The sequence below is a fragment of the Prunus dulcis genome, chromosome 1 (assembly GCF_902201215.1).
Source record: "Prunus dulcis chromosome 1, ALMONDv2, whole genome shotgun sequence".
Classification (NCBI taxonomy): Eukaryota; Viridiplantae; Streptophyta; class Magnoliopsida; order Rosales; family Rosaceae; genus Prunus; species Prunus dulcis.
The window spans coordinates 5,537,512-5,559,283 of record NC_047650.1 but is presented as its reverse complement, the minus strand read 5'-3'; the positions used below and the strand labels follow the sequence as shown (position 1 = coordinate 5,559,283).

Here is a 21,772-nt window from a genome sequence, read left to right as displayed (position 1 = left end):
TGTTACAATCTGGCGGGTCTGTCGGGGACATTTCGAACACCAAAAATCCCTTTTCGTCTGGGGACACCAATCCAAGTATTTTTTTTAAAATCGACATTTTCATGGCCGAAAGTGTCCGGAAATTCGTGAGGCAAAAGTCAAGTGCACACATCCAACTCTGGGTAATCACCAAAAAATAAATGGGTACGAGGTGGTTTTAAAATAAATTCCTTAGAAAAAATCTGAATAATAACTGAAATCTCAAGTTGTGCTGCTATTTCTTCTGTCATAAGCCTCAAAATCTGTTTTCTATAACTCTTAAGTATGTAAAAGTAAGTAGCACACGACTTATAGAACTATTTCTGTATTAATCATGCTCGGAAACACAATAAAGCTTACTCAAGATCAAATAAGGAATTTAGTCAAGTAAACTCGTTTATAAAACTCTTTTATATAAAATCAATATAAAATCACTTATAAAATCTTATTTATGGAAAACCTCTATATAACTCATCTATATAAAATAATTCATGAAAGAAAGTCCACTCACAGATGGTCCGAGCTACTTTGACCCTTCGAAGGTCTCTTTTGCAATCCTGTCGGGCCCCTGGTGCCTGATTACCCATAAAGATTAAATTAATAGACAGATGACTAAAAAGAATTTCAACTAAACCCCCTGCCCCCGGCTCCTAGAATTACGTGCATCTCCTTCTAAGTTACTCTTATGCCCTCGTTAGCCCTTTCAGACACTTGAACTAGTTTTGGGAAGGTCCGACGCTCAACTAAGTGATAAACTGCCTGATAAGCCGACCCGGGACCCCGTGGGTCCACCACCTCGGATGGCCAATCTGGGCTTCCCTGAAGGTTCCTTACAGAGAGGGAACCATGTTCTGCGAGTTTGGTCCAAAACGGACGGTCGGATTGGCCAAACTCGCATTATCGCTTAAAATCCAAACCCTAGCCCCAGGGTTCGCGATTCTGGAGTATCCGGGACTCCGATTGCAATCCGTCGAATCCTACACGATCCTGACATCATGTAGACCGACATATCCGAAATTCAGCGCGATCCGATTATTTAACGATACTGCACCCACGGATCGCGCGATATGGAAAATCCGTTCGGGGCTCAAACGAACTCCGAATCGAGATCCGCGAAATCCCACACGCTCGTGACGACACGAGGGTCACAAAACTGCACAGAATTACAACACTACCCTCGTCCACGCGCTCCAGCACGCGCGGGCAGCTTTGGGTGTCCAAAGCAATTTCGGGTGGCCGAAAAATCTCAGAACCAAGACTCCAAACTCCTACCCTAGGTAAAACACCCCATTTGGAGTCACTTTTGTTCTTGGACCACCCCCAAAAAGTGGCCGGAAATGGCCAATCACGGCAGCCGAAGTTCGGCCGAATTTTCAAGTTGAAAATCGAGTGATCTAGAGATGAAATCAATCAAAGCCCAGCCAACCTCAGTTAGAGCATGAAAAACAGGTGAAAATCCATACCTCACTCGAAAGATTTGGTGGCGAAACGAGAGAGAAATTCAAACTGGAAGTTTGAACTCGACAGTCGACAAGAATGGCCGATTCCGGCCAGAATCCGGCGTGCCCGTGGCTGGGGTTGGTCGGGAAAGGTCGGCGGGCGAGCGGCGGTCCGATTGGTACTGGTGCCGGAGATCGGTTCGCTGGGTGGCGGCTGCTAGGGCTGCTGGAAGGGGAAGAGGTTGCGGGGCTGTGCAATCGGGAGAGAGGAGAGAGAAAAATGACGGGGGAGAGGAGAGAAAAGGGATAAAAATCTGACTTTTGCCCAAATTACCATTTTGCCCTTCGCGATATTTTGATCGTATTTTCTTCGTTAGAACTCCGATTCAGGTCTACTCCGTGTCTACGGACTCGTTTCGCCGTGCTCTACGCAACGGCGCAAACGGAATTCTCAAATTCTTTTCCGATCAAAAAGTCAAATTTTCCCCCCATTAAAATATGCGAGGGCAAAATCGTCTTTTGGCTAGAAGATATTTTCCTTACTTTTTAGATATTTTCTTTCTTTTTAGATATTTTGTTTTGGGTTCTTACAATAGCCGCGCGGCTATACTTAGTTTTTTAAAATTTTTTTGTTTTTAAATTTTTTTTATGAAAAGGTAGGTTACACCCTTTAAGTATCATGGTATGTGTTTCACTTTTTTAATTACTTTGATTAGTAATTAACTTAGTGAATATTAAAGGAGAAAAAGAAAAAGAGAAATTGAATTACTATTCATCAAGTAATATAATTCATGATGTTAATTAAAATATTTAATCATAAAAGGGAGGACGGGAGCCACGTGTCTCACATTTTTTAAAAAGAAAATGTGGTTGTACATGTACATACATATTTCCGACGTTTAATACACAAAATACACGTATTCTTTACAACATTTGTAGTAAGACACACAAAATTCACGTATTATACAAATAATTCTCACATACTATTGAATAAGAATAATACATGTTGTAAAAATTATATTACAATATGATATAGTGGACGATTAATAACTACCATGAAACTAGCAAATGAATATGTATAAAGTACAAACTAATGCAATTAGGAGGGTCCTTTTTTTCTTAATTTTGTTCTTATTAAATAGTACAGCCGTGCGGCTATACCTATGAATATAATGCATTTAAACAGTATAGCCGCGCGGCTATACTACGATTTTAAATAAATAAATATATTTAGGACACGTGGGGCAAGAGGGAGCTACTTTAAAAAAAAAAAAAAATAGTCCAGCCGCGCGGCTGTACTCAGTTTTTTTAAAAAACAAAGTACTTTTGACACGTGGCGGCAAATTGGTGGGGGTCCTTGTTTTATAAAAATAGTATAGCCGAGCGGCTATACTATCTTACACGTGGGCACCAAAGGGCTGTGCGCCTATTATCTTTTTTTAAATAGGAAATAGTATACCCGTGCGGCTATACTCGATTTTTTAAAATTTTTTTGTATATATATATATTTTAAATTTAAAAAATTGTCTTCAATAAATAATATACACTAGTGGCTGCTACAGTTTTTGATTTATATAGGACAAGAGTTTTGCACTTTCAAGTTTAATACTCTATTATACACATACGTACGTATTTTTCGGTAATACATTCGTGTTCTACACACGTCTCACGTTTTTTAAAAAGAAAATGTGGTTGTACATATACATACATATTTCCGACGTTTAATACCCAAAATACACGTATTCTTTACAACATTTGTAGTAAGACACACAAAATTCACGTATTATACAAATTATTCTCACATACTATTGAATAAGAACAATACATGTTATAAAAATTATATTACAATATGATGTAGTGGACGATTAATAACTACCATGAAAATAGCAAATTAATATGTATAAAGTACAAACTAATGCAATTATGAGGGTCCTTTTTTTCTTAATTTTGTTCTTATATAAATAATTTTGTTCTTAATTTTGTTCTTTTTTTCTTAATTTTGTTCTTAATTTTGTTCTTATTAAACTAAGTACAAACTAACTTAGGCATGAGGGCTTTGGCCAACACCCGCTAAGAGTTTTCGCTATTGTTTTCTCATATATATTTGCACAAACAGTTTTCGCTTCCGCTAAGAGCATCTCCAATAAATATACACCATTTGTGATCGGAATCACCCCCAATGGAGAGGTGTAAATGATTGTAAATTTGCATCACAACCGTGAGATACAAATTTAGATGCACATGTGCATCCTTTTTTACACCCCTTGCAGGTGGGGCTTACATGAGAAAAAGTGAGAAAAAATGGACAAAAGTGAGCAAAATCAATTATACATCTTTAGATTTACATCTTCACCATTAGAGCAAAAACCATATTTACAACCCCCAGAGGTGTAAAGCGGATGTAAAAATGACTTTACACCCCCGAAAATTCACCCCCCACTATGGATGCTCTAAACTACCTAAATACTCAGGTCACCGGTATCCTACATCACTCAAACACATTATAAATATTCAATTTCGTCTTTAGCGTTATTTCCATCCAATTTTCTGCCAAAACCTCACATGCTTGGTAAATAATAAAAAATTGTAGAACTTGCATGGTTATTGGGCGTTATCCATGTAAATCAAACCATCACTCTGTTTGTTTTATTTTTTTTTTTAATACACGTGTGACTTCTGATAACTGTTAACAATAAGCACAAGTTTTATGAAATTAACACATCAATTTGTATGCATTCCATTGTCAATAGCCCTCCAAAACAATATACAGAGTTAAACAAAGAATGAGCTTCTCAAACTCACACTACTCCAAAGAATCAAAGAATAAGCTGGAATTAAATCATGAAACAAATGACCTCTATATTAGGTGTTGGTTTCCCTGGTGTGGCGTTGAACTAGGAGGGAAGCTGAATGGATCTCCAAACGGGTTCGAAGAACCCGGGGGCTGCATCTGTTGGGGGTATTGAGAATAATAAGGGTGAGGCACCATCATCATGTTCTGCTGCTGTTGATATTGCTGGTTCTGTTGCTGCAGGATTTGCTGATGTTGGTGTTGTTGTTGAGCCATTAGCGCCATTTGCACGTTGGTTGGGGGTGCTATGTTGTTGGACATTGCAAATGGATCCTGCACAGGATGTTGTGCTTGTTGTTCAAACGGGTTATGCAAGCTCGTTGCACCGTAGCCATAGCCTGCGTTCTGGAGCTGTATCTGTCTCCTGGCACCTTCATCTTCATACAAGCTATCAAGTAATAGCTTGTCAAAGCCACCAGCCTGACCCGAAAATGAAACCAATGCTCATCAACAAACCAAAGGGTAGAAGAACGAAATGAAAAAGCTTTAGCTTAATGAAATGAACAGAAAATAATACTAACAAACTTCTTGTCCATGGGCACTTGGCTTGTATGGTTGCTTGGTGTGGTCACCAGTGCTAGCTCCCAGCCTGAAGTCCCAGCAAGATCATTGAAACTTGCTCCAGATTGTTGTTCGTTCCCTGCGAATGTACAAATAGCATGATGTATGAAACAAATTCCACAGTGAAGGCATGTGTAGAATTTCCTCAAAATCAAATATCATAGACAATGGAAGCCTACCTTGTGGAACTATTGCAAGAGCCAAGGCATTGCTTTCTTCAATTTCTGCAGCTTTTGGATTTATTTCCCTTAGACCCTGGACAAAGAAAAGGCAAAAGACAACATGAATTGCAGAACTTCATAAAATTGGCATCAGAGAAAACATGAAGTACTTGTGCATAACGTACCAGAAGATCAGTGTCGTCCGTTGATATCAAAGGGGGAGGTTCAACTACCTCTTCCTTAGGTTGGCGTTCTTCCTCTTCCTCCGTTTTCTCCTCAACTTCTTCTTCTTGTTTTTCAGGCTCTGGAGGAGGAGGAGGTTCTTCAGGTTTCTGAGGCTGCTGGTCTGTCTCCTGGTATTCCTATAGTCAGAACAAAATTATCAGAAACTTGGAAGAAATTATGGCAACCCTTTATTTTCATTTACTTTTTATGTCAAATTCTGAGACAGAAAAAGAAATTATGGAAACTATCTCACCAGTCTCTTGTTAACAGAACCGGACTGCGGCGCTTCCTTTATATACTCCTCCATTGTTGCAAGAAAGGATGGAGGTGGCTGTTTAGGGCAGCGAAGAAAATTTGTGAGAGACCATGTGGTGGAGTCAACTTAAATATACCACTGAGGCCAAATGGAACCTGTCTCAATGTTGGAAACTGAAAAGTTCTAGCAAGATCCAAACCCTTGCAATATTCATAAAAATCAGCTAGGGCTTTGGCCTGTAGTTCAATAAAGGAAAAACAATTTTTGAGGGGATGATCCAGCAATTTACAGAAGTGCATATTTTCATACAATAGATTCCAAAAACAGTACCACTGTATACCTGTTGGCCAGCTCTTTTATAAACATTGAGAGCTTTAACTGCATCATGTCTTGACATATCAAAGAACTGCAGGAACATGTAACATAAACTGGTATTATTGAAAAAAAAATTAAAAAGAGAAAGCATCATTTAACAACGGATTCAGTTCAATGAAACATGAGAACTGAATCTAATAGAGTCTTACCATGTCAACAAGATTTATAATTCCGTCGTTGATGGCACAATATATTTTAAAGCTCTCTTTTAAAACCTACATGGAAAAGGACAATGTTGAAACCCAGAAGCAACTTGTGATAAGGCATATATTATGTTTTCCTAAGGATGTTATGGCCTTAACAATAAAGAATAGTTATGAAAGCTTGCATAAACTGTACCCTTACAGACTGTATTGGAGCAATTTGGGTTTCTATGACATAACATGCTTAAATTACTGCAGTGTAATGACAGAAATTCTGTCAATGGTTCAGGGCCCGTGTATCGTACTTGGAAATTAACTATAAAAGCCATAAACCTCATGAATTTCATGTCCTAATTTACAAAGTATGTGATGCATAAAGCAGTTTTCAACAAAGGCATGTAGAGACACTCTCACACTCTGATCATAGAAAAATGGAGATTGGTATCATGCATACCAGAGCTAAGGCATATTGTATGAGGTAGTTGTTAAAAGCTGTTCCCTCAGGCTGCAAAATAAGAACAAATTAGAAATTCCAACCAAAGGAACAAAATGTTTCAATAAGAGAAACTGTCATGGATCAACATAAAGTATTTGACTATAAAGAACCAAACCAGATTTGGTGTTCTGTATCAATATTAAGTTATTACCTGGCAGCCCATGAGGCGGTAAAGAAGTTGCTGCAGTGCAGGTAGTTGCTCCAACAGCTCATTGGCAGCCAATGTTCGTGTTCTACTATGTACCTAGTGGAGTTAATAGTATCTTTGTTATGCTAAAGATGATGATGAAATTCAGTGTGAGAAATGACAAGCACAAACCACACCTTTGTTGATCCTGGTGATGTTTTTTGTCAAACGCTCCGACTAGATGTCATACTTCAGAACCTGGAAACCCTCCAGCCGTTCTTCTAGAAAGAGGGCATATGTCCTAACCCAAGCAGAGCAATCCCAAGCTGCAAGGTAGAATTTGGTCTAGGAAGAGACTGTTACAATATTGGCAACATGTTACATAAAAAAACTGCCATGGAAGGTAGAAGCATTTTACCAAGGGGACTTGAGTCATCTTTAAAATTGGAAATTTGGAGAATGTGTCCTCTCTGAGAATAGTTTAGAAGCTCTTCTCTAAATGTAGGATCACCCTCTCTCAATGTTCTATGAATAACTATCAATGTCTTTATGGCAACCTGTAGATTTTGTCAACTTGTCATTAGGTAAGTGATTTGCTACATTTAAGGAACCAAGTCATAAAATGTTTGCAACTGCATTATCACATCAGTTCTTTTGAGCTTGTTTTCATGCTAACTTTTTGCAACTGCTACAAAACCAATTCGTATCAGTTATATATCAATTCGAAGCCTCCTGGACCTTGAGCCAAATTTACATATTGTTTCAATTAAGAACAAACACTATGATAAGAAGAAGAAGAAGAAGAAGAATTAAGGACATACAATCCAGCTCCGAGTCTTGGACAATCTCTTGGCCGGAGCATGAATGCAGTATGCCACATCTGCCCGTGGACGTGTCACAGATGTTGCAGAGAAAATCTCCATGCAGGGAAACAAAAACAAAACCCCCCAAAAGAAAATAATCAGGTATGAGACTGAGACTGAATTAGGAAAGATTATTAGTGCAAGAAATGCAAGGCATTTAGACAACGGAATTCAAAACAGAAATGGAAAATACAACTACAAACATTCTGTTAGCAAATGCAAGGAAAATGACCACAATTACAAATCTTGATAACCATTGTCATACAAATTCAAATCCTCACATCATTCAAAACACAAAATCATAAATTTAGAAAATCAAATGAAAAAGACATAAACTCACTTCGAACATGGCGTTCCTTCGGAGGGCACTCAACGTGACTGGTGGCCTTCACCGTGGCAATATCCAAATCCTTCCAACAAAACCAACATTTCATCAAACAAACAATCAAAAACCAAACTGCTAGACATTAACAGAGCTCAAGAAACAAAACCCATCAATCAAATTTGCTTCTTTTTCATTTTTTTTTCCTTCTTGGTACCTTGAATTCGCTGTTGACCTTGATGAGGCCAACCTTGGTAGAGTCCTTCAGAGCTCCATAGGCCTTCCTAAAGCTCTGGAACGTGCCCATCAAATTGTTCTTTAAAAAAAAAAATTATATATATATTTATATATATAATTGGTTTTTTTTTTTTCCTTCAAGAACACCAACACCTTTTCTTGTGTTGGCCTAGAGAGATTCAATTCATGGCTAGAGATAGAGAGGAGAAGGAGATCATGGTGCTGAAGATGTTCTTGTTCTCTGAAACCGAGTCGTTCCAACAACAAAAACAACCAACGACTCTCTCTCTCTCTCTCCCCTCCAAGGCTCCAAAATGTGCGCAACAGGAAGGACTATAATTATATGGGCATTTTTGTAGTTTTAATCCCCACACCCCACCCCCTCCTTCTGTTTTTTTTTTTTTAAAAAAAAAATTTTGCCAAACGTTTTTTTTTCCTCTTTGTTGTCTGTTGATTTTGAACTATAAGTCACCAGAATATTTCATGAATATTATTGTTGTCTATGGGTTTGATTTGAGAATACAAAATGGCGGGTATTTTATTTGTATGTGAAGTACTGAAATACCCATAGTTGTTTATGACTTGGTGTAGGGAAAGGATGGGTATTTTGGTAATTTAGAATCTCAAGTTTTTGGGAGATCCAGTACAGGCTGGTGTAGATTGTAGAATGAGAGGACAGGCTGGAAGCATATGGTGAACCACCACCTACAACACCGCTTACAAATCTCATTAAGATTAGGTGGCAATGGGATGGCCTCGTGGAAATTCCATTTTCCTTCTTTTTCTTTTTCTGTTTTTCTTTGCTTCTGATGTGACTGATCACCATTTTTCTGTCTACTCTCTTTTTTTTTCCTTTCTAATCATTAAAAGTAAAAATCATAATAATAAAAAACCAAGAGTGTTGCCAAACGTCACGTCTGGTGAGTCGAATTATACTGAATTCTTTCAATTAAACTGAACAAATATTTTGGCCATCGTTTAATATGTCGGAACTTAATAAATTAGATAGCAATTCCTTACAAGTCTCATTGAAAATATTTTTCATTCCTTACGTGTCAATAAATGTTGGTGAAGTTAAAAATTGAAATCATTCATTTTCTTCGAATATTCATTGATAGTAAGTAAACATGGTTTAAGAATTACCTAGGAAGGGTCTAAATAGAAACACCAAAATATCCCCTCCTAATTTAAAAGGAATTTCCAAAGAGTGATTTGGAACATTCTCTTGGACCATAGGTATAGATTTTTTTTATAAAATGGGTTACAAACAATGCATATTATATTTGATCAAATTACATTATTATTATATTTGAATACAAGTGATAGACTAAACTACAAAGGGAAGAGGGGGTGTTATGAGGGTTCGAACGTGAAATTACTGATCTACAAGTCAATGCCCTTTTTTACTGGGCTACATCATGTTAGCAATAATAATAATAATAAAATAGGAATCATATATCATGCTCTGATCCTCAATTCCCATCCATCAGGAGTTAAGTTGATCAATGGGAGAGGCACTACTATACTATAAAAGTAGGTGATAAATAATAAACAATTCATTGTGAACTTCTTTTTTATTTTTATAAAAATAACTCACATTTTCTGTATGATATGCATACAGTTGAAAAAACTAATCATGGTAAAATCAATCACCAAATAAATGAGGTTAAAAATAAAAAGATTTTGCAATCGAACACGACTATGTATTTCATATGATCACTCCAATAAAGTCATTTACAAAAAATTTCAAATACATGTATCTCTAAAGAGGAGTTCTTAAAATGTAAGGACTAAGCCAATAGGATTATCTATAAAAATTTTGAATGCACACCATATGGATCTTGAGGCAACACAAATCAACTTGTTAAGCTCATCCCACAATGCAGTTTCATCAGCCTAATTGTCTAAGTTTCGGAGGCCCATAAAAAATCTCCTATACGGAGTCATTTTATAGCGAGGATCTTATCTAAGGCCCTCAGGTGAAGTCTTATTCCTTAATCGTTGGATCAAACTAATTAATTTGATTAACGGTTAATTAATTTGATTGAATTAAATTAATTTTTTGTATCCAATGATTAAGAGATAAGGCATCATTTAAGGGCTTTAATAATAATAAGGTAGAAAAACAAAAATAAGCAAACAAAAATCACCAAATCAGAAATAAAGTAGAAAAACCAACAAAATACAAGGGCCAAAATGCCCAACTTGGTCAAATAATACCAGGCCCAAACCTTCACTCGGCCCAACCCAAACAAAGGTCCGTTATCATACAAAACTCTCTCGGTCTGAGTCTCACCGGCTACGTCTCTCTCTTCCTCCAATCCCTCATTTGCTCGAACTCCTCGTTTCCTCCTCTTGCTACTTTGAGTTCTAGGGTTAGGGTTTCCAATTCTCTCTCAGGGTGTCATTACAAATGGCGTTGAGGAGATTCTACAACGAGATCAAGGGGTTGAAGGTGAAGGAATTGCCCAGCTATGTGAAGCCGATGCTGTCCGTCGACTACGCGAAGAAGACGGTGCAGAGAGGCTTGGACAATTACCACGCCAAGTACATCCAGACCAGCTCCGTCGATCCTCTCTTCCATGTCTGCTTCGGGGGCATGATCTTTTCCTACCTCGTCGCTCTTCCTGAGGAGCGTCGCCACCTCGAGCACCAGCAGCACGCCAAGGAGCATGGCCATTGATCTCAATTGGTATAGTCAATTCATATTATATTTTTGTTTATTCATATTAGTCGTTTTACTTTCGTGTTTGGTTTTTTTTTTTTTTTAATGGATCAAGGATTCAATGATTGAAAATTCAAAAAATGTGTATAGGTGTGTTGAAATGGGTCATTGGAGCTTTTGCTGATAATAGATGAAGTTTATTTTCCTTATTTATTTGTGTTTTCAAATGAGTCATTGGAAGATGTTTATTTGACTTGAGGGTTTTGTTTGTAAACATTTCAATGTATGTTTTTGTGGTCCTTGGGTTTGGCTTTTTGATATCTTCTCTGGTGGGAGATTTTTGTTGATTCATGATTGGGTTTTACTTGTTTCTCTGATCTCAGTGTATTGAAGAAGGTGTGATAATTTATAGATTTGAGAGTAGGTGAGCTTTTGCATGTTGGCTTAGTAGGTGATAATGTAGTGAACATATTTTTGTCTATCAATCCTTGATTATTTGTCGTAATAAATGGGTGAGCAATGAAATAGTTTTCCACCATTGTTTGCTTGAAGGTGAAGCTTGATGGCCGGAAGAGAGTAACTCTTGCTTTGTGTATATTATTTTCATACTTTTGTGGGTTAACATTCTGATATTAATTAATGGAATTGCGTATTTGCGTTGGTAAATGGGGAGCAATCATCCCAGAATATTACTTTTGCGCCTATCTTATTTGGCTTCAATGAACTTAATATATTGTTGATTTTAAAAATAAAATTGCATAGGGATTTGAAATCATAATTCTTCAACCTGTAATGAAATAGATAAAAAGGAAATCATATGTTTTGTGTTGACTGTTTAAGAGTGTGCATGATGCCTTATGTAATCCCATTATGTAGTAGGTTAGATGTCATAGTTCTTATACTCCTTAAACACAAATGCGCTCTCTCAAGGTCTTATTGTACTCTGTTAGAGTTGGATTTAGTTTTGCATCTCAAACTGAGGTTTGGTTTAAGTTGAGTCAGAGCGATTAGGCTATGCTATATCCATATGTAAGACTTCAATTTACTCCTGCGTGATTGAGCTTCAGTCCATTTAGCATATAGTTTTAGGATGTATTCTTCTTTCAGCTGCTTTTTCATGTAATTCTTGGTTATATCTACTGTTACTAAAAAAGCACTTTTTGTCAATCAGTGTGTGTAAAGTACCATTTATACCCTTTTCATCTTTAATAAGTTTGATAATAAATATAAAAATTAAGGCAATATAGTAATTAGCCCTACTTCTCATTGCAATGTACTCCTGTCTGTTCTTATCTTTAATTTTCTCATGTTTAAACTCTAGTGTTTGGGCTCTGTCTAGTGAAAATGTACATACACTAGTCATTTTCCCGTTGGTTTGTGAAAAAAAAGTTTGGAAATTGATTGAGGAACATACCTACTTTACCTAGTGCATATGTCATTCATTTGGTACACAATCTTGTTGAGTTACTTAGGACATTGAATTGGCAACAGTTTTATCTGTTAACGACACTTGTGAAGTTTTTTGTTTTTTGTTTTTTTCCAAGTTCTTACAATGAGGCCTTCTTGAGGTTCTCTTTTTGTTTGCTCCGAATTTATTGAATTTGATTACAGGATGATGTACAATGTCCTCTACTCTTTCTAAAAAAGTGGCCCTTCCCCTTAGAGAATTTACATATTTAGATATAGAAATGTGAACTTCAAGAATTTTCTCCACCTAATTATGTCTTTAGAAACACTGCAATGACTGCGCCAACTATGTTTGTTGAAGCAAGGGTTGCTCTGAAAAGATTGAAGTCCATAGTTTACTAAGCTGGAATTGACCTATATGTTGTTGATGACCATATTTGACTAGGCTAGAAAATGCGTCTTTATTTCCATCTATATATATGACTCTGCACGACTGACAATATATGCTTGTTCTTTGTGCTGCTGAAAGCACTCTTCTCCACCTCTTGGTTCCTTTGTTCCTTGCTAGTTTGTCTTTTATTTATCTGGAAATAATATTTTCGCTTCTAAATTTTGCAGGTTAATGAGGGCTTTGGGTGTTGGTTCTCCAATAAAATTTACTTGGCCATCGGGTATCTTGCCTATTACCTTTGTAATTTGACCATTGAATGAGTTGTTAGTAATAAACAACTTCTGTCATTTAATGTATTCTGCTGCTGATTTTGTTATCGAAAAATGATTTGTCTTTGTGCCTTCCTTTACATTAGTATTAATGTGGGTTGGAGGTGAAATCCTTTGCTCTCTGTTTAATTTTTGAAGGGTTTATACAAAATGTATTTCATTTGATGCTTTCATTGTTCTACTTTGGTCCTGGCATTTTGAGGCTGGGAAGTTGGCACAAGGCAATCTTTTTCGTTTCACTTGATGCGTTCATTGCGCTGCTTGAAGATTGCATTTCTGACCACATGATGTGGTAGTTGATGTGTATTTGTTGAAGCAGTTATTGTTATGATTAAATTGTAATGACACCCATCAATTAATCACACCCACCAGTTAATCACACCCATCAATTTTGTGGTCAGACAGTGTGGTTTTGTAGCATATCATACCCATCAATTGCTAAACCCTCTGAGTTATGCACCAGTTCTCTTGCCAATATAATCAAGAGTATCCCGGGGAACAGAGGGAAAGATGAATTTGTGTGTCGAAAATCATCCCTGGCAAATTGAGCACATTCCTATGCAAACATCAAACATTTAAATAAAATCTACAATCCAACCTCCCCAGTCTACCTCATAATCTTTGTATAAGATTCATCACTAATGGGAACTTCCTGTTGGGGTTGGGGATGCTAAATGTTTGAAGTCTATTGCCAATAACGATCAACAAACAAAGGTAGTAGGAAGTTTACTACCATCAGCTGCCCACGCATATGCGGTTGAAATTTAATTGTTGAGGCATCCGCCCACACTTTGTTTTGTTTTGTCAAATTTATACATCCAATTGGGCCAAAGATAATTATCTTAGCTCCTGCTTTGTCTTATAGCCTACTAAATAGCCAAAAATGGTGTCAGGAATTAACTCACAATCTGCCACTCTCATATTGACAAAATTCTTGTCCCCATAGCGACTAACCGTAGCATATCTCAAAGTATTACATTCCTTGACCCAACAACATGAGCAAAACAATAAAAGGTATAATTAGACAATTTAGTATGTTTGTATTGTTAGATTTGCAATCTATACCACATACTCAAGAGGTATAGTTTAAAGAGTTCGGTCTCCTCAAATATAACAAAACCATAAGACTTCATTTGGATAGATGAATTCCAAGTCCATGGATTTAGATGCGATTATAAAGTAAAAATGTTTGTTTAGACTATTACAATCCATGTATGCCAAAATTTAAACAAGAAAGAAAGGAAGAAAACACATGAATTCTAAATGATTCCTTAGATTGCATGTAGTCATTTTAAAAATTAAACATCCAGTTATTTCAAATACATTCAATCTAATATAGTTCTTGTTTTTATAGCAAATTTAGCATCGTTGTCAAATCCAAATCCTTTCTTTATAATCCTTCCATTCAAATATAACCTAAAAATTTACATAATATGTTGTACTATTGGGTATATAACTTTTCCTTATGGGACCAAGAAGAATAAGTTACACTTTAAAAAAAAAAAATGAAAAGACACAAATACCCTCAAATGAGGCCATGCTGAATATGTTGGTGCGTTTACCACCCACCCCCCACAAAAAAAATCTCGCATTATGTACTTGCCTAAGAACTGAGACTAATAAGAACGGAAGTCTGAATAAAGCCAAAACGGCTAAGAACCGAGACTTGCCTAAATTACGCAAGTTCAGAACAGACTCCTCCATGTACCAATCTAAGTTACGCAATACTTACAGCTCTAATCCTACCACTGTAGTTTAATTCTATCAAAATTACTAATCATTTGACAGTTGAAGAATCATTGGTTAGCACCACATCGATACCTTTTCAGTCGTTGAATTTGCTCATCTTACAAGTTACAATCGTAATTCCAAAGAGCATAAATTTGTGCTCCAACAAGAGAATATTTTGCTATACACTCTTTAATTATTTCAGTTAAAGTCATTCAAATACATGAAGAAAAAAAAGTGAATCGAGAAAAAAAAAATTAATAAAAAAAACACAAAGACATGAAAGAAAATTTTATTTTTGAGAAAGGGCATGAAAGAAAGTCAAGCAACAAACCATAACATTGCTCCAAGAATTTTTATTTTTATTTTTTTGATTTTCTAGTGTAGCGAGAAAAGGGATGCCTGAATCATAACAGATTTGTATCCTCTTTGTACAAGAATTCATCGATTCGAAAACAGAAACTTAATAGACACATATGATTGATTGATCATTCCCAAAATGAAGAAGACTATAAATAGACAGGACTTTTAGAGAGAGAGAGAGCGTTGGGTGGCGCTTCGGGGAGGAGAGCAGAAACTGCCCAGAGAGCACCATTGGGGAAAACCCCAAGAACCCAAATTTTTTAAAAATTTGAAGTTCTTGGAGCAACTAATCCAAAACCCATCAATAACTCGACAATTCCAATACTTCTTTACTTGTATATATGAATGTATACGTGGTGTATATATATATGTATGTTTTGTAGCAGCTTCAAAGCCCAGCAGTTCATAGATCTCTATTCTTTTTCAGGTGAGCTTCCCATGTTGCCTTTACCTCTCAATTTGCTTACTTGACTGAAATTGGTTTGAAGCTTGAATCTTTTGCGCTCTGTTCCAGTTTTTGTTATGTTGTGATCTGAGCTTTCAAAATCAAATCCTCCAATTGGGAGGCACAAGATCACTGTTCTTGTGAGTTTGCATTGAGCTTCTGCTTCTAACAAAAGAAGTCTCCTTACAATGACTTGTCTCTTTTGAGATGACATTATGTTTCATTGCTTTGTTTAGTAATCTGTTATGATATATATACGCACATTATTCACACTTGTGACAATTCCATATCAGCTGAGGAAAGAAGGTGCCCTCTTTGCAGGAAAGACGATTGAATTTGACTTCATCTTTTTCTTGGCTAATTTGCACTGTTTTTTCTTTCTTGAAGCTGTTCTTTTGTATTCAGTAATTAACTTCACTTGGCCAAGAGGGCCCCTTATTCATCTAGTTGTCATAAATTCTTTCCAGAATTTCAATGCAGAGACAAACTTTATTAAAAATGTTTGAAGTAGGGGATGCCAGCAATTAAAACATGTAAACTCTGCAAAACTAAATTAACCTAATAACTCTTGAGAGTTTTCTATCGTATTATATGTCAATTTTGTGCTGTAAAACTTTTCTCTGCTCTATCCTGTCATTGTTTCTGGTCCTTTTTTTTTTTTCTTTTCTATCTTTAAAAGTTAATACTAATCCATTTTGTGTCTGGATTTTCAGTATTGATACATTGGTTAGCAGAATGCATGGTCTTGGAAAAAAGTCATCCCTCAAGGAGTCAGGAAAACCTCGTTATTCCAATTCTGTGGCAAAGCTAATTTCATCACCAAAATTTAGAAAAGGTGGCAAAGTTTCCCATGTTAAAAAAATAAAGCCAAAGTCCAAAACTATTATTGCTTCATGCTTGTCGAAGAAGAGAGGTGCTGACTCTACAAGAAAGGGGTCTAGGAATAATGATACTGATAAAAAGTTGATGAGTAGAAAAGGAGTTCATAAGGTACATGATACAAATTCTTCCAAAAAGCTGTCTTCTGTGAAACTTCAGGATGAGAAGTTCTCATTCAAGGACTCTGACAAGAAAGGGGAAAATGCTGATGGGGAAGTCAAACTTAGAATAAAAAGGAGAAGAAAGAAGAAATTACAAAAGGATAAGGTGGAGTTAGATGAAACTTCTCGCTTGCAGAGGAGGACAAGATACCTGCTGATTAAAATAAAGCTGGAGCAGAACCTAATTGATGCTTATTCTGGTGAAGGTTGGAAGGGTCAGAGGTATGATAAAATTAACTTAATTATCAATGTTTAAGCTAGACTTAGAAAGAGAGGATTGAAAATTTGAAGATTTGATAAAGCAACCATTTGAACCATGCATGCTCTGGTTTCTCAACAATAAGTATTTATGTTAAGAGGAATGTAATAAAGATGCGACTGGATAGTGTTGGAAGTTAATTCTTTGATATTATTTGATTGAATTTAAAATTTCTATCATTTTATTAGATTGTGTGTTTTCTAGAGCTCTTTTCTTCAGCAAATAGCTCAATGTTGTAATTCTTTTAATTTTTTATTTCTATCACAGCCGAGAAAAGATTAAGCCAGAAAAGGAACTACAAAGAGCTAAGAAACAGATATTGAAATGTAAGCTTGGAATCCGTGATGCTATTCATCAACTGTATTCTCTGAGTTCAGTGGGTAGCATGGCAGATTCTGTTATCGCTGCAGATGGATCTGTTTATCATGAACATGTAAGTAGATGTCATTACTATCCTTTTGGTTTCTCTCACTCTCTGACTCTCTCTCTCTCTCTCTCAAGAATCTTATTTATTGTAACAAGAAAATAAAGCAACGCACATTCTGTTTGTGTGGATGTGTGCTGAAAGGGGCCATTTGGAATAACCAGTTGTGCTAGAAACTTTTGCAAAAGCATGCAATAGATTGAGAATTAAAGAATGAGCGATCCTTGCTTTCTTGGCTAAGGTCTTGCTTTTCAGACAGCTCCAAAGCCTAGGATACTAATGAAATGGTTTTGGGTTTGCAAGAATGGTTCTGTGGTTTTAGGCTAGAAAGAATGGTTTTGCCTTTGATATAATACCTTGTATGAGGTGTTGCCACATTGTCTTGGTTGCATGCTTATTTATATACTAGTTTTTGTTATTGTTAGATATTCTGTGCGAAGTGCAAGTTGAATGAAGCGTTCCCCGATAATGATATTATACTGTGTGATGGGACATGCAATTCTGCATTCCACCAAAAATGTCTGGATCCTCCCTTGGATACTGAAAATAGTAAGTTTCTCACCTTTTCTGAATTTGTTTTGGACCTTTTGGTGACATACCAATTAGATTTTGTTAGCAAACAGTTAGTTTAAGTTTAATTGATTATCTACAGTTCCTCGGGGAGATCAAGGCTGGTTTTGCAAATTTTGCGAGTGTAAAATGGAAATCCTAGAAGTAGTCAATGCTCATCTTGGGACCTGCTTTTCCAATGACTGTGGTTGGCAGGTTAGTCATTACCAGAATCATCTAGAAATGCCAACTTTTTCCCCACTTTTTACTTTTGATTTCAGAATTTAGTAATTCAAGTAATTACTGGCTCTCCATGGGATAGGATGTATTCAAGGAAGAAGCTGCTTTCCCTGATGGTGAGAATTCGTTATTAAACCCAGATGAAGAATGGCCTTCAGATGATTCTGAAGATGATGATTATAATCCAGAAAGGAACGAGAACAGCTGCAGCTTCAGCATGGGAGGCACAGATGACAATGCATCAGATGATGAATTATCAACTGATGTCAGTGTAGGTTCTGATGAGTCTACTGATGGGGAAGTTGTTTCTGGCCGCAGACAGAGAAGACGTGTTGATTATAAGAAGTTATATGATGTGAGTACGCAGCCCAAATTTTTTGAGCTTTTTTTTTACTTGTTCCCTGAAAAATAGAATAGAGATGAATTATTGGTGGGACTTTGAGAAAATTAAATGTGTGCATTTTAGTCATCTTGTGATTACATGAGGAAACTTCATGTAGGCAGAGAGAGACATATAGAATACTCTAGATAGCAATGTCTTCCTCAAGTACAAACAGAAAGGAAACTTGACTCTTGAACTTTACCCTGCTCCCACTAATAATAGGACTCCAAATTGACAACATAAAGCTACAGAAGAATCTTGAGTCTTTTGAAAAGCTCCTACAGACGAATTTCAATTGGATGCCGCATTTGGGACTGACAGAAGGAGAATGCTAAGTTTCCAGAAAATGAAATTACTTAGAAACCAATAATTTGACCCCTACAGTTGTTTGCTTGCAGTCATCTTGGCATATAAAACAGTCTGTTTAGATATATTGTCAACCTATGAAATGCTTGTATCATAATGTAATCAATATAGATCTCTTTGGGGTTTATTATAAATTTCTATTTCATGCAAAATTATGGGGTACAGTTCCCCATTTTGTTGTTACATCACCAGTTTTTTGAGGTAAAGGTCAGATATTCACAGTATAATACATATTTCTTTCCCCTACAAGGAAATGTTTGGAAAAGATGGTCCTTTGCATGAACAAATTAGTGATGATGAAGACTGGGGTCCTGTTAAAAGAAAGCGGAGAGAAAAGGAATCTGATGCAGCCAGCACCCTTATGACTCTCTATGAAAGCGAGAGAATTCCAGATGTCACCCCTACAGAAGTGAAAAATAAACATCCTCCAGATACTCAAGTTAGAAGGGCATGTTTCCGAATACCTCGCAAGGCTGTAGAGGTATTAGAACATGACTCTCCCTTCTCTCTGTCTGTCTCCTTATGCTTTCAGGCAGAGGTATTTATAAATCTGAAGGCAGTACTTGATATTTTCTTGACTAAAATTCTGTGCCGCAATTTCCTATTCCAGAAGCTGCGACAAGCGTTTTCTGAGAATGAACTTCCTTCTAGAGATGTGAAAGAGAATCTTTCAAAAGAGTTGGGACTAGATCCTGAGAAGGTAATGGCGATTGATGAACCCTAGTTTGTTGCTCTATAAGTCTTACTGCGTGCCATATTGGATCGAGAAAAAATTAGTTTAAAAGTTACTGATATGTTTTTCATCCAGTCAAATACATTTGCCTTTCTGGATTTTACTTTATTGGAAGTTTTGGTTCAAGTCTCAGAGAATCTAAATGCGTAGGCGTGAGTTTTGTGGTATCTGATCTGTGAAGTCAGTGTCACTGGGATATTAATACGGGATTGAAGCTTATGCTTTTCTTACATTTTCCATTGTTTTTAATCCTTTTTAAGTTGCAATTTCCAGGTTAGTAAATGGTTTAAGAACGCACGTTACTTAGCCCTCAAAACCAGAAAGGTGAGCTAGTAGTCTCTGTATATTTTTTTATATCTATCACTGTGTTTTTTCTTTTTTCGTTTATCTGTTTTAGCCTCTTTGAGTTTTCACTGCTAAATAAAAATCAACGGTATATTGTTGGAAATATTTTCAACAAAGAGTATGATGGATCTTTTGCGCAACAGGAAGAGAGTGCTACAAACCTTCACACTGTTACTCCTGGAATCTCCAAGGAATCCACAAATGAAAATGTGACTGAAAAAGCTGCTGATCTCATGGCATCAGATTCAGATGATTTCTTAGCTGAAACTGTGGTCCATTCTCCAAGAAATGTTAAGAAATCCTTCCGGAGAAAGCACCCAAAATCATTAAGCAGCCCTTTGAGGAAAAATCAACAGAAAGGATCTTCATGTGGGTCACCTGCAAAGAGAAACAAGGTCTTGGCCTATCATAATAGATAAAAATTAGGAAATTTCTGATTATTCCAGGGTCACTGGTATTATGGTTATTTTAAGGGTTACTGTGTTTTGGCCGTCATTGTGGCCACGTGTTTATCAGTAAAATAGTAAAGTAGTTATTTTGCTTGTGACACTTGAGCTTTGCTTAGTTTCTTAATTTTGGATCTTTTCCTTCGGAATAAGAGTTGAGTTTTTGTAAATTTGCGACCTCCCTTTTTTATCCAAAAATCGTTTAAGTGTCCTACAGATATTCACAACCTACTGATAGAAATCAACTGCCCTTCAACAGACTTGTGATCTCAATCAGTCCCCATTTCTTACTCTCATCAACTTTGTTTTGTGTGGAAGAATTCTGGTGTATCATGGAGTTCTTCAGGAACAACCACTTTCATCCTCAACCATTTCACATGCCTTAAATCTTCTTTTAAACAGTTGCGACTTACCTTTATTTTTGTCGGTGTGTTAGTAAGGGTATAGAAAATTGTGTGCCTACCTCAACTTATTTTTGTTGAACTTTTGTGACAGATGAGAGAATTGTATGATTTTTTTAGATAGATAGTATATTTGCCCCTAATTATGTACGTTGGATAACTTGAATAATAATAAAGTTGACTCATGTGTTGGTTTGCTTTCATATAGGATGGAATGGAGTTGAGTGATAATGTGAGCTTGAAGAAGCTTTTGAAAGCAAGAACAAAGGAGAAGAAGGCCAACCTTATTGCTGAAGGTGGATGTCGAGTTGCAGAACTGGAAATGGAGAGACTATGTAAAGCCAAAGGTAGGCTAGAAAATATGAGACAGAAATTACTGAAATTTCAAAATGCCAAGGCAAAGAAGTCAAATAAATCTCTCTTGCATGAACAGTCTGTGATTTATGTTCCAATAGCAGAACTAAAGGACAAAGTTTGATATTCTGAAATGTTGTGAATTTTCATATAGCATTTTTGTCATCTCAGTCATTGGGTGTTTCTTAATTCCAATGCCTCGCACTAACTTAAAATTTAACGTGTGGTGTATCAATTTTTTCTTGTTGTACAAGAATATACTCTCTCTCTCTCTCTCTCTCTCTCTCTCAAGTTATCTTTCAGAAGTGAAAATAGTTTTGACTTGGGCTCCGAATCAACTTCAAGTTGAACATCCTATTGTATTTGGTTTATTTTTCCCTTTTTGTCCTAGTAGTTTCACTCATTTTTTTCATTTCAATTTTGATAAATCCAGCCCTATAGTTTGATTTGGTTTGCAGTCAAGTTCAAATTATTAATTTCGTTGAATAGAGAAAATTCGACGTCGCAATACGCAACCACCTCACAGGAGGCAACTTTTGTTTCCAAAACATTTACAACACCAATATCTTACCAAATAACTTGTTAGCAATAACTATCAGCATCAGTTCCAAACTTTTATTTTTATTTTTAGCAGAGCGATAGTCTAAACTACAACTCATGCACACTACCAAAGGTGCCATGGGGGTTTGAATCTGAGACGAATAGTCTGCAAGTCATGGCCTTCTTTCCATAGGGCTAGACCTGTTGACATTTTTTTTTTTTTTTTTAAATACAGAAATTTGGGACAGAGACTAAGGTTTAGACTTTTAGACTTGAACAATGCAATTGCAT

The 21,772-nt window shown here is 36.4% G+C and overlaps 3 protein-coding genes across 4 annotated transcripts; 2 read left to right on the top strand and 1 right to left on the bottom strand.

The window, feature by feature from the left end:
- Positions 1 to 4,170: 4,170 nt before the first annotated feature.
- LOC117612637 (putative clathrin assembly protein At5g57200) lies at positions 4,171 to 8,400 on the bottom strand. Its single transcript, XM_034341312.1, is given in 16 exon segments — positions 4,171 to 4,728; positions 4,830 to 4,948; positions 5,049 to 5,124; positions 5,216 to 5,392; positions 5,509 to 5,586; positions 5,667 to 5,747; positions 5,852 to 5,917; positions 6,036 to 6,101; positions 6,484 to 6,534; positions 6,677 to 6,769; positions 6,850 to 6,873; positions 6,875 to 6,978; positions 7,071 to 7,209; positions 7,474 to 7,571; positions 7,856 to 7,925; positions 8,055 to 8,400. Coding segments are annotated over 16 exon segments (1,746 nt in total). The 5' UTR covers positions 8,145 to 8,400; the 3' UTR covers positions 4,171 to 4,314.
- A 1,962-nt stretch (positions 8,401 to 10,362) lies between these two features.
- On the top strand, positions 10,363 to 13,105 carry LOC117615440. The gene is made up of 2 exons (XM_034344519.1): positions 10,363 to 10,766; positions 12,765 to 13,105. Exon 1 carries the CDS (start codon positions 10,488 to 10,490, stop codon positions 10,755 to 10,757), a length of 270 nt encoding a protein of 89 aa, XP_034200410.1. The 5' UTR covers positions 10,363 to 10,487; the 3' UTR covers positions 10,758 to 10,766; positions 12,765 to 13,105.
- A 1,814-nt stretch (positions 13,106 to 14,919) lies between these two features.
- Positions 14,920 to 21,184, top strand: LOC117614877 (pathogenesis-related homeodomain protein). 2 transcript variants are annotated; one of them, XM_034343802.1, is made up of 11 exons: positions 14,923 to 15,384; positions 16,116 to 16,664; positions 16,969 to 17,134; positions 17,551 to 17,674; positions 17,778 to 17,890; positions 17,997 to 18,269; positions 18,913 to 19,143; positions 19,273 to 19,362; positions 19,669 to 19,719; positions 19,884 to 20,135; positions 20,796 to 21,184. In XM_034343802.1, exons 2-11 carry the CDS (start codon positions 16,138 to 16,140, stop codon positions 21,063 to 21,065), a joined length of 2,097 nt encoding a protein of 698 aa, XP_034199693.1. In that variant the 5' UTR covers positions 14,923 to 15,384; positions 16,116 to 16,137; the 3' UTR covers positions 21,066 to 21,184. The 2 variants fall into 2 exon arrangements, with proteins under 2 accessions (XP_034199694.1, XP_034199693.1); XM_034343803.1 differs by lacking the exons at positions 19,669 to 19,719; positions 19,884 to 20,135 and having other exon boundaries at positions 14,920 to 15,384.
- Positions 21,185 to 21,772: the final 588 nt, after the last annotated feature.